The 11,021-nt window shown below is 41.1% G+C and overlaps 1 protein-coding gene across 1 annotated transcript; it reads left to right on the top strand.

Moving 5' to 3' along the window:
* Positions 1-438: 438 nt before the first annotated feature.
* Positions 439-10,384, top strand: taf1b (TATA box binding protein (Tbp)-associated factor, RNA polymerase I, B; the record flags this gene model as incomplete). Its single annotated transcript, XM_080860363.1, has 15 exons — positions 439-456; positions 659-757; positions 901-991; positions 1,353-1,450; positions 1,580-1,672; positions 2,661-2,781; positions 4,093-4,276; positions 4,803-4,902; positions 6,384-6,531; positions 7,961-8,144; positions 8,553-8,605; positions 8,748-8,832; positions 8,993-9,063; positions 9,331-9,559; positions 9,956-10,384. 15 exons carry the CDS (start codon positions 439-441, stop codon positions 10,200-10,202), a joined length of 1,821 nt encoding a protein of 606 aa, XP_080716489.1. The 3' UTR covers positions 10,203-10,384.
* Positions 10,385-11,021: the final 637 nt, after the last annotated feature.

The raw sequence follows: 11,021 nt of genomic DNA, 5'->3' as shown, positions 1-11,021 counted from the left end.
ATGTTTCAATTAAATATTTTAGGTATGTTTAAACATGAATGAAAAAACGTCCGTTGGCTTACGTCCTTGTCATCACTAGGGTTGGGAGGAGAGAACTGTTGGCCTGGTCCGAAACGCCCTCTGTTGGAAGTGCTCACAGCTGCAGGTGATAAACACACTTGTTTATCAGGTTTAAAAATGTAGACGTGAAATGATAAGAATTATACCTAATTTAAAAGTTACTTGTCATGGCGATGATGAGTCCTGGTGAAAATAAAATAAACATTCTTGGTCCAACGTTTGATATGATAATCCCAAATCTAGCTAGAATGTTTCCTGTCGGATACTCCGGATTGCAACACACCCGGAAGAACCATTGTTGACATATTCCCACGTGGAAAATGCTCACATGAGCGATAAGAGCAATTTCCTCAAGTAGCCTTTATACTTTTGGGGGAAATGGACGCCGAATTAACGGTAAGTCACACAACAGTTATCATATGACTATCTTATTTAAACATTAAACTACCAATAGCCATGCTTTGGTCTATGGCATAGCTTCCTTGTCTTAGCTACCGTTTCATTTAGCAAGAGAAGCAATAGCGGCAGTGTTTTCTGTATTAAATGCTTTCATCCCCTCTTTAACATGAATATAACTTTGACTCTTGATTCTCTTTAGCGTGGCTACAGCGTGCCTTGTGAACGGTGCTCCGCGGTGGACTGGGGTGTGTCCGATTCTGGGCAGTTCTACTGCAGGTCTTGCCACAATATAATTGAGGTGAGTGCTGTGAATTAGCTCTAAACAAATGTATTTGTTTGCAACATAATCAGTTAAACGTTGGAGCTAACGTAATGTATACGCACCAGTATCGTACTTCCAAGACATGCATAGATGTTGACGAGATGTTCCTTTTCCCGTAGAGAGTGAGAGAATTTGAGGAGACTGAAGTGTTGTCCACTAGCAGTCGCGTGACTACCCTCTCGCGAAGTTCTTTAAAAAAGAATGAAAAAGGTTTGTTTGGTGTACATGTCTTCTGAGTTCAAATCACCTGTTGAAACCCAGTGGTGTTTGTAGTGTTTCTAACATAATCTGTTTGTCTGTTTGTATCAGAGAGTGTTCAAATCAGACAGCACAGTCTTGTTGTGTTTCTATCTGTGAATCTATGGTTGCATCTGTACCAAACTGTTACAAAGTATTTGTGTGTATTTAGCTATGGGTAGACTAAGATGTCTGGTGATGACACTAATCAAATACTAATAAAAACAACACAATAATATATCTCTATTTTTCTCCCTCTTGTTTCTCGCTGTGTGTGTGTGTGTGTGTGTGTGTGTGTGTGTGTGTGTGTGTATATGTATGCCTATGCCTCCAGGGGTTGGGAATGAATGGATGGTCATTGAGGGCTTTCAGTTCATCCTCACACACCAAGCTGATGCTTTGCTGGCTTTAGGAGTCTGTCCACAGTTTAAGGTTTGCCTCCCATGGATCACAATTGTATAGTAGTTTAGTTTAGATAAATGCAGCTACATATAAAAAAAAAAATACAAAATTGTCTAGAGTGTTGAGCTGAGTGGTGTGTTTTTCTTTTATTCTTTTTAGGATGATGTTTTACGGAATCTTTGGCGGAGGTACCTCCAGAAAACCCAACAAGCATTTACACAAAACCAAATTAACCTTGGGAGAGTATCTGCAGTAAGTGAAATCAGTTTTGTACCTAAACATAAGAGACAAATGTATTCATGTTAGATAAAGACAGATTTAATTGTGTTGTTAGAGTTAAGAATGTGACCAACTAACGGTATACAAAACAGGTCCTAGAACATTACACAGGATATGCATGTAGATCTGCTTTTTCACTGTTTGACATTGTCTTTGTAACGGGCCTTCAAGTGGCATTATGTAGGAATTGTACTTCAGGGTTAGGGATAGGATTAGCAGTTTTACCTTTAAAAAAAAAATAATAATAAATTGGGATGCTACAATGACATTTAAAACGGAGAATCACCTCCGTGCCATTGCCATACCAGGGTCTGTAGGCATATAACTGCGTTATGCAAGTTTGCCTAAAGCCGTCCGGTTACTACTGTCTGCCGACTCGGGACGGACTTGTTTCATTTATGGTTCTCCGACGGGTTGGGTGTTGCAAAGCATTTTTTTTTTTAATATGGTGGCGGACCAAACTCCGTAGATGGTCATATTTGTATATAAAAGTTGTTTGTTTGACTTTTTTTTGTTTAGATTTTTTTAAAGTTAATAGACGCTGTGCAAGGTAAAATCCCAGTTATTGTAACTGAAAAATATGTCTGAGGGGATTAGCAAGGTGTCTGAGCCAACTATCTAATGTTGGCATACTACTACCCTCAAGGTTATCAGGGGTGTATTGATGGATTGACAGAGTCGGATAGTTACACAATTTTGAGAGGTGCACGTCAGGCCACAGAGAGGTGCTCGGAGAGGGTTTGCAATGTCAGAGAGGGCTCTCAGTGTCTCTGTGTCTCCGTGTCTCCGTAAACGGACGACCATAAATTGGGCTTCAGTCACCATTTGCATTGATGTTGACAGAAACATGCTGAACTCATTATGTGAGTGATTTGCGTAGTCACCAGTGGCCAGTGACATCACCATAAGAATACCACTGTGCGGTGTACAGTCTGTGACCCAGTATCCTTTGTATTTCCAGGATCCATCTCAGGATGTGGACTCGGACTCTGCTCTGGAGTCCGTGGCTCTGACTGATGTCTCTTTGCAGAGTGGGCCAAGCCCGGGCCCGGAGAGTGAGCTGGACCTTGGAGCGAGCGCTGGTACGACACCGCTCAGCCTGCGGGCCACTGCACCTGTGCTGCTCCCAGGGCGTTCAACGCCCACAGATATCGCCTAGGCATTAACTCAAAAACAAACTAGCTGCCTCTACAATGACCTTTTACGATTATTGCAGATCCCAGAAACATGCAGATAACCATATAGTAACTTGAAAAGGTACCCTTTTCCCTTAAGTCAAGAATTTGTGTTATGAGCCCTAGGCACTAAATGCCTCAGTATGTGTCACCTTGGTCCCTTTGCTGGTTTCTCACCACACCTGAAGAGTTGATGTTGAGTGAAAGGATACAGTAACTTTCACATGGTTATTCTTTTCATCGAAAACCATCAAGCTCAAAACAGAATTGATATGATTATTTTGCCTTTATTTGGCGAGTAGAATTCAGCATTCAGCCGTTGAGTAAAACAATAGAATTAGACGGACTCACCTGGTACAGGGCCTTAGGTAGACAATTCATTTATTAATTCAGCTTTCAAAAACACGTAAAAAGTAATACAATATATAACTTAAAATAAGCTAAATTATCTGCCAACAGAACAGGAAAATTTGACTTACCAAGATTAAAAAAATTTAAAAAAGAACCCAAATATATCTTAAAACTAGTGTGACAGTACATTTGTCTTGATTCTGACTTTGACAAAGCAGTTTTGTACTTTAACATCGCACATTAAATGCTCAGACCTAGGGATGCGTATCGGTACACCGGACCGGTTCTGGACTTGTAAAAACGTTTCGGTTCAGGTCCAAAAAAAACCCCATTGTATCAGCTGAAAGAGCTCGTCTTGACCCTTGACCCAGACTCTGTCAACATGCTCTTGTTCCTCAACAAAAACACATACATGTGTGTTAACTGTTAAGCTATAGTTTAGCAGCTAGCTAGTAGCTAGTGATCTGTAAGTTGTAACTTTTATTACAAGTTTTAACTTCTGTTAAAAACCAGTGAATAAACCAGACAAGTTGAGTTTATTTCAATCTGCAGTTAAGCTATGGCTTTGATAGTAGTCCTTGAGTCTTCAACTTAATTTTGCCAAGTTGCTCGGGTTATGCTGTTATAACATTATTCAAATATGCCATGGATGCCTAAACCTCTGGATTCGAATCCGGACTGGAACCTGAACGTGGGTTTAGGTATGCATGATAATACCTCAACAATCAGTCAGCATTCTGATACCAGATTTCCAAATCACTAAGGCATTGAGCTATATCCACTATCTTTGCTTCTAGTGTGGTCCTCTGAAAGTCAGGGTTTATAAAAGGACTGGTGTTATTTGTTAACCTTTGTCATCTTGTGCAGGCCAGTCTAGTGACGATGGGGCCTCGAGCCACTCAGTGTGGAGTGGTTCAACGGATACAAGTGGCTACACTAACCCTCGCTTCAAGAGGAGCCACAACCTGATGACCATGCCCAAGACACTTGCCCTGTGTTACCTGGCACTGCTGTGGGTGCGAGAGGCCATAACACTGGCCGATTTGCTGAGGTGAGTCTCAGAGCAGAGAGAGACGGTTGTGTGTAGAGAGGGAGGAAGAGTGTGTGTGTGTGTGTGTGTGTGTGTGTGTGTGTGTGTGTGTGTGTGTGTGTGTGTGTGTGTGTGTGTGTGTGTGGAGAGAGAGAGGAAGAGTGAGGAAGTGTGTGTGAGCGTGTGCGTGTGCGTGTGTGTATAGAGACAGAGAGGGAGGAAGAGTGTGTGTGTGTGTGTGTGTGTGTGTGTGTTTATTTTGGGAGGAGCACATGCTGAGGTACATGCCCACTGGGCTTTATAAGCTTAGAGTGTAGCCAACAGCACCCTGGCTTCAAGGGAAACGGGGCCATAGACTAGGACATATTTGGGCTGAATGCATTAATGACTGCACTAACTGAGTGGACCAGTGTGTAAGCACTATCAGTGCGAATAATGTCTCTGTGTTTATCACCGTCTCTATCACTTATAGGTGTCAGATACCCTTGATTGATTGAATGTATATGTGTGTGTGTGTGTGTGCACGTGTGCCTATTTCTTGTTGCAGATTTGTATTTGAAAGGCATATTCCATACCTTCATATCCATGATGTGTTTCCTGAAGAGATTATGCTGTTTGGCAGAGATGCCCAGATCTTCAGAGTGGAGGTAAGAGATGTGTGTTGAGATGGGATCTGTAAGAAAGGATTTGAATATTGGAGTCTTATGAAACAAGGTTTTTTTTCTTCTGTGAGCATGAAATGCCCCCTGCAGCTGTTTACTTTGGTCTTAGGTGTGTGAAGCATCTTCTCAAATTCCACAGTGAACACTCACTCTAAAGACTTTAAACGCCCTTGCACTAAAGTGAGATGTTACTTACCAGCCTTTTCACACCGCCGTCTTCCACCTAACCAATATTTACTTTGGGCTTTTAATGGAATGTGTTGATACAAGTAAGCGTTATGTACACTTATGACGCTTATTATGCTAAGTATTTTGTATCTGACTAGGTTGTGTTAGAAGGAAGATATTTTACACGGGCCTCCTGTTTCTCTTCTACTGATGTTTAAGTAGACCGCATAAACAACGACTCAAGATTTGCATTCTGCAAACATAAGATTGTTCCAGCTCCGATTCCTGTGAATCCTTCCTCAGGCACGCCCCTATAGGCATGCTTATTCTCCTCGTCTTCATCTCATATCAGCTCTTCTCATCTCCCTCTGGAACTCAGGACTACTGAATCCTGCATAGAGATGAGCGGACCCCTCCCCTCCTGCAGCCCTCATGCAGCCTGCTATATTCAAATTACTATTGTGGAAAGATCCCTATTTGATTGCAAAGCTCTTCCTGTAGACATTACAGTTGTACGCGTCACAGTTTCAAACTGATTGTGAAAATGATTGGAAAGGTTAATAGGAAAATACAGATTACATTGTAAATACAGACAGAAACGTGTTCTGTTGTGGTCTGCGTGGTGCATTATAAGATAGTACATCATGAAATAAGACTTGCAGTTCCATGATCCATCATCACCAGTGGAATGCCTGGACATTCCCTTGTGTACATTCTTTGTATGTCTTCAGGACATAAATGTGCTCGTTCCACATTTTACAGTACTGAAAGTGTTCATTAAGGACATGTTAAACAACCTCTATGCCAGTAACCTTTTTCAATGTGCCTGTGTGTCCTTAAATCATGTGGTTCCCTGACGTTTTTGTTCCTTTGTGTTTGTGTGTGTGTGTGTGCCTACGCTGGTGTGTCCTTTGATAAGAGCAGATGACTTCACTGTTGAGTGCTGCTCCATGCTCATTGTGCATTCACAAACCATGCACGTGTGCATGCCATTAAAAAAAAAAAAAAAATGTAGTTGTGTGTGTGGCCTGTTGTGTGATGCCTCGGCTGCACCCTTGTATTTGTCTCTTTGATGTGTAATATGTCTTGTGTTTTTTTAATTTTTTTTACTTGTTTTACTTAAGCTGAGTATTCATAGTGTAAATTTGTATAGTTATATTGTATATATTTGTATTGTTTTTGTTTTTTTATTTTTCAATAGCACTGAAGTTTGAGAGCTGCCATCTCAATTTCGTTGCACTTGTGCAATGACAAATAAATATATTCTATTCTATTCTATTCTCTTCTCTCCGCTGTAGTCCATCCCCTCGTACCGGCGAGTGCAGGAGGAGGCGATGAAGCTGGCCAGAGTGATGGAGCTCCCTACCTTCCCCCCCATTATTGAAGCGTGCCTGCTGCACCCGGCCATGCTCAGCCTCCGCTACCTCACAGAGGCCAACCTCCCTGGTGCGTACACTGGGGAACCTCCCCGCTGTAGATGGAACAAGATGTTTCTTGTGTGTGTGTACTCTTCTGAGAGTGTTTCTTGTGTGTGTGAACTCTTCTGAGAGTGTTTCTTGTGTGTGTGAACTCTTCTGAGAGTCTTTCTTGTGTGTGTACTCTTCTGAGAGTGTTTCTTGTGTGTGTGTACTCTTCTGAGAGTGTTTCTTGTGTGTGTGAACTCTTCTGAGAGTGTTTCTTGTGTGTGTGAACTCTTCTGAGAGTGTTTCTTGTGTGTGTGAACTCTTCTGAGAGTGTTTCTTGTGTGTGTGAACTCTTCTGAGAGTGTTTCTTGTGTGTGTACTCTTCTGAGAGTGTTTCTTGTGTGTGTGAACTCTTCTGAGAGTGTTTCTTGTGTGTGTGAACTCTTCTGAGAGTGTTTCTTGTGTGTGTACTCTTCTGAGAGTGTTTCTTGTGTGTGTGAACTCTTCTGAGAGTGTTTCTTGTGTGTGTGAACTCTTCTGAAAGTGTTTCTTGTGTGTGTTCTCTTCTGAGTACTGAGTTTCTTGTGTGTGAACTCTTCTGAGAGTGTTTCTTGTGTGTGTGAACTCTTCTGAGAGTGTTTCTTGTGTGTGTACTCTTCTGAGAGTGTTTCTTGTGTGTGTGAACTCTTCTGAGAGTGTTTCTTGTGTGTGTGAACTCTTCTGAGAGTGTTTCTTGTGTGTGTGAACTCTTCTGAGAATGTTTCTTGTGTGTGTGTACTCTTCTGAGAGTGTTTCTTGTGTGTGTGTTCTCTTCTGAGAGTGTTTCTTGTGTGTGTGTACTCTTCTGAGAGTATTTCTTGTGTGTGTGTTCTCTTCTCAGAGTATTTCTTGTGTGTGTGTACTCTTCTGAGAGTATTTCTTGTGTGTGTGTTCTCTTCTGAGAGTGTTTCTTGTGTGTGTGTTCTCTTCTGAGAGTATTTCTTGTGTGTGTGTTCTCTTCTGAGAGTGTTTCTTGTGTGTGTGTTCTCTTCTGAGAGTGTTTCTTGTGTGTGTGTTCTCTTCTGAGAGTATTTCTTGTGTGTGTGTTCTCTTCTGAGAGTGTTTCTTGTGTGTGTGTTCTCTTCTCAGAGTATTTCTTGTGTGTGTGTTCTCTTCTGAGTGAGTTTCTTGGCTCACTATCCCTATTCTTGATCTGGGTTAATTATGTAGCTTATATTGTACAAAATAAATGAAGACTGCCAACTCATTTTGAATGTTTTATTAATCATACAGCCTACTGTGTGCTGTGTGCTCATGTGTTAGGTTTGTACAATCTGTCATTTGCGGGGCCAAGGTTAGCGATCCTCTGCTGCTGTTCAGAAATCACACTTCGCATTTTCATGCTGAAAAGCATCTCTAGTCTTTTAATTTTATCGTTTTCATCAGCATTGCTCTCATCTTCTGTCCATTACTTTCTTTTGTCTGGCTTAAAGATGAACTGCACCACTGGGTATGTAAGGTGATGGCGCAATCAGGCCTGGCTGAGGAGAGCGTTTTGACATTTGATCATGCAAGCAAGGCCCAGAGGAATTCGCCCATCGGCTACGACCTGCAGGCCTGTGCTCTCATCATTGTTTCCATGAAGCTGCTCTTCAGGCTCAACGATCACAAGGAATGGTGAGTGAGTCATGGAGAGGGAAATTAGTGTCTTACTTCACGAGATGCAATTTAAGCATTTTTTTCCCCCCCATCATAGCGATACGATCATGCCAACTGACAGCGTCCATAAATGGCTTCGTTAATAAAGTAACGTTGTCATGTAAAATAAAATCATAAAAATGGGAGAGCATGGAACTGCGTCATACAACACTCACGAATACTTCAGCTGAAGTAGTACAGACCCTTTTTTGGTTGGATAATTTATTTTTTTATTTTTTTAAAGTATAGCTTGTTACAAAATGAAAAGTCAGTCAATATTTCCTTACATGCTCACAATAACAAAGGCAGCTTGTTTTGTTTAGTTTCCTCACAAGAGTAGATGTCAGAAAATGAATTAACATTTTTTTTTAATCATTGTGTTTTCAGGATATTTTCTGAAAAAGCCGAAGACCATAATTTAGCTGACATTGAGAGCCAAGGTATTTATCAGTGGCAGAAATCAATTTCAATCATTTGTCAATTTCCAACAGTCTGAATCTCTAATATATGTTAATAATCTGTCTCACTCCCAGTACAGTCTGCTCATAAATCTGTCCCTCTCCTCTCCTCTGGTCATCACAGGGTGGTTTAGCCTGACGTGGTGGTATGAGACCATGCTGCGAGCCCTGGATAAAGCTAAGAAGAGAGAAGAGCAACACACAGCAAGGTAATGGGCAGGAAAAAACTGATTTGTCTTTTAATTGAATAATTTTACAGTTCCCTCATAATCTAGTCATCTTTTGTTCACTTGTCTGTTGAGGAATGATTTCATTCCCACTTGAAGTCTGTTTTATTGTTTTTTTTTTTTCTTTATTTACGTCTTGCAGTCAGATTTGGAAGTCTTCCAAAGCCTTGATTTTCCGCAAGAAAGACAGAACTCAGTCTCTGAAGAGAAGACGTAGGTTGCATTTAGTGTCTTGGTGTATCTTCATATACACATACATACATGCATACATATATATATATATATACATACATACAACTAATAGATAAAAACGAGTGTCTTTATACAGTAGACTGGTCTATTCCAATTGTAATAGACTACATCTAAGACATAATTCCAACCAGTGTCATTAGCACCAAGAGCTAAACTTTTTGTCATTGCCATTGTCCTCTGCTGCAAAACTGGGAAACATGTCTCTCTTTTTCCTCACCACACTTCCAGGGGTGGTAGAACATCTGCAGAAGACCTTCCAGAAGCTTTCAGGACCCTCCCCAGACCCGACAAGCTCCAAACCCTCCAGTTTCATCTTTCGCTGGGGGGAAGGGGAGAATTCAGATGGCCCGAGCTTCCATCAGACCAAACTGGACCATGTCATGAAGAAAAAATGGGACGCCCATGTCACTGCCAATGAGAAATACTGGCATCCAGTTCTGCGGAAGTGTAATGAAAGGTTAGACCAAAGTGCTCTACTGTAATCACATTTTATGTTTTTATAGCCTTATATGGTAACTATGTGTCAACCTGATTCTCTGACGAAAACAATGGAAGGTAGAATTGAAAAATATATCCTCCGCTAACTTTATGATCTGTCCAGTCTCTGCTTTCAATTCCACCCTAAATCATTCATGATCAACTTGCTAAAGACTAATTCAGTATTTCACAAACAACCTAGAAAATGAAAGAATATGCCACTGGGGCATCCAGGAATGTCATATGAATGTGCCTGGTCAGGGGTTCAGTCACCAGCAGGCACAATTGAGGAGTATCTAGAAGCCAATTCTGAAAGTCACAGAGGAAAGATAACCTGTTGATTTTTGTGCCTCTGCCTCATTCATGTCTCCATCAGGGCTTGCAAGGACCACTACGCCGAGGTGGAGCCCACCCTACCCAGGATGTACGTGTGGCTGCTGGGCCTCTTCTCCTTCCTGCTCAGGGTGAAGCCGTCCTCCATGCACGAGGAGGTGCTCAAGGTGGAGCGCAGATTTTTAAAGCGCCGGCGGAGGAAACCACAGTTTAAAGCGAGGAGTAGAGACAAATCAATGGCAAAACAAAGTGGAAAGAAGAAAAGGGTGACTGGAAATGGAACAATGTGAAGGGACTAGACACCTTTTCTTAGCATGGCAACTTCATTGACTGCTTTTTACCTGGTTGGATCGTGTTCATTTCTAATGCTGCTGGAATCAATAGTTTGATTAAATCAAATTATTGATTAAATTGATCTAAATATGTTTTAGATTTTACTGAAGGCAATACCACATAAATTGCCCCCTTTAAACCCTGAGGGACTATCCTCCCTTGCATTGACATTTTAATACAATTTCAGCATTTATAACATCTTTTTATCATATATGAAGTTAATACACAGTTTGCAAATAGAGGAAGAAATCACAAACAAGTTAACTTAATCAGTGGAAATAATGTCAACCCTTTTTAACTCTGTAATGTCCAAAAATGAGTCAAGTAAACAATGTCAAGTTAACAATGTGAAGGCTGACATATTGTACCTCCACCATCCAAAATGAGAGAACCCATCAACCATTATAAATCAACAACAGTAGGGTATTCATTATGGGTGAACTGTTGATCTCAAATCGAAATTATTTCGTCTATGTGTCCTCGTGCCCCTCACCCCCCTTAATTGGGTTTGGGTTGCCTGAAGCTATAACCGCCTGCTGAAACTCAGGTGATCACGCCCTTAAAAATAACACCATGAATACCCAGCGGCAGCCAGTGGCCGTAATAAACCAAGTACCATTTCAGGTAACAAACATCCAAGTGTGTCGCGGTTTGTTTCTGTGTCATTTTGACTTGGTTCTGCTATATTTATTCAAGTTCTACGCCCCTAAAGTACCGTCGTTGTTTATTAGTTTATTGGTTTTATTACCTTTAGTTATTGATTTATTAAGCGGTTA

Source organism: Sprattus sprattus (assembly GCF_963457725.1).
Source record: "Sprattus sprattus genome assembly, chromosome: 2".
NCBI lineage: Eukaryota > Metazoa > Chordata > Actinopteri > Clupeiformes > Clupeidae > Sprattus > Sprattus sprattus.
This window is presented reverse-complemented; position numbering and strand designations above follow the sequence as displayed.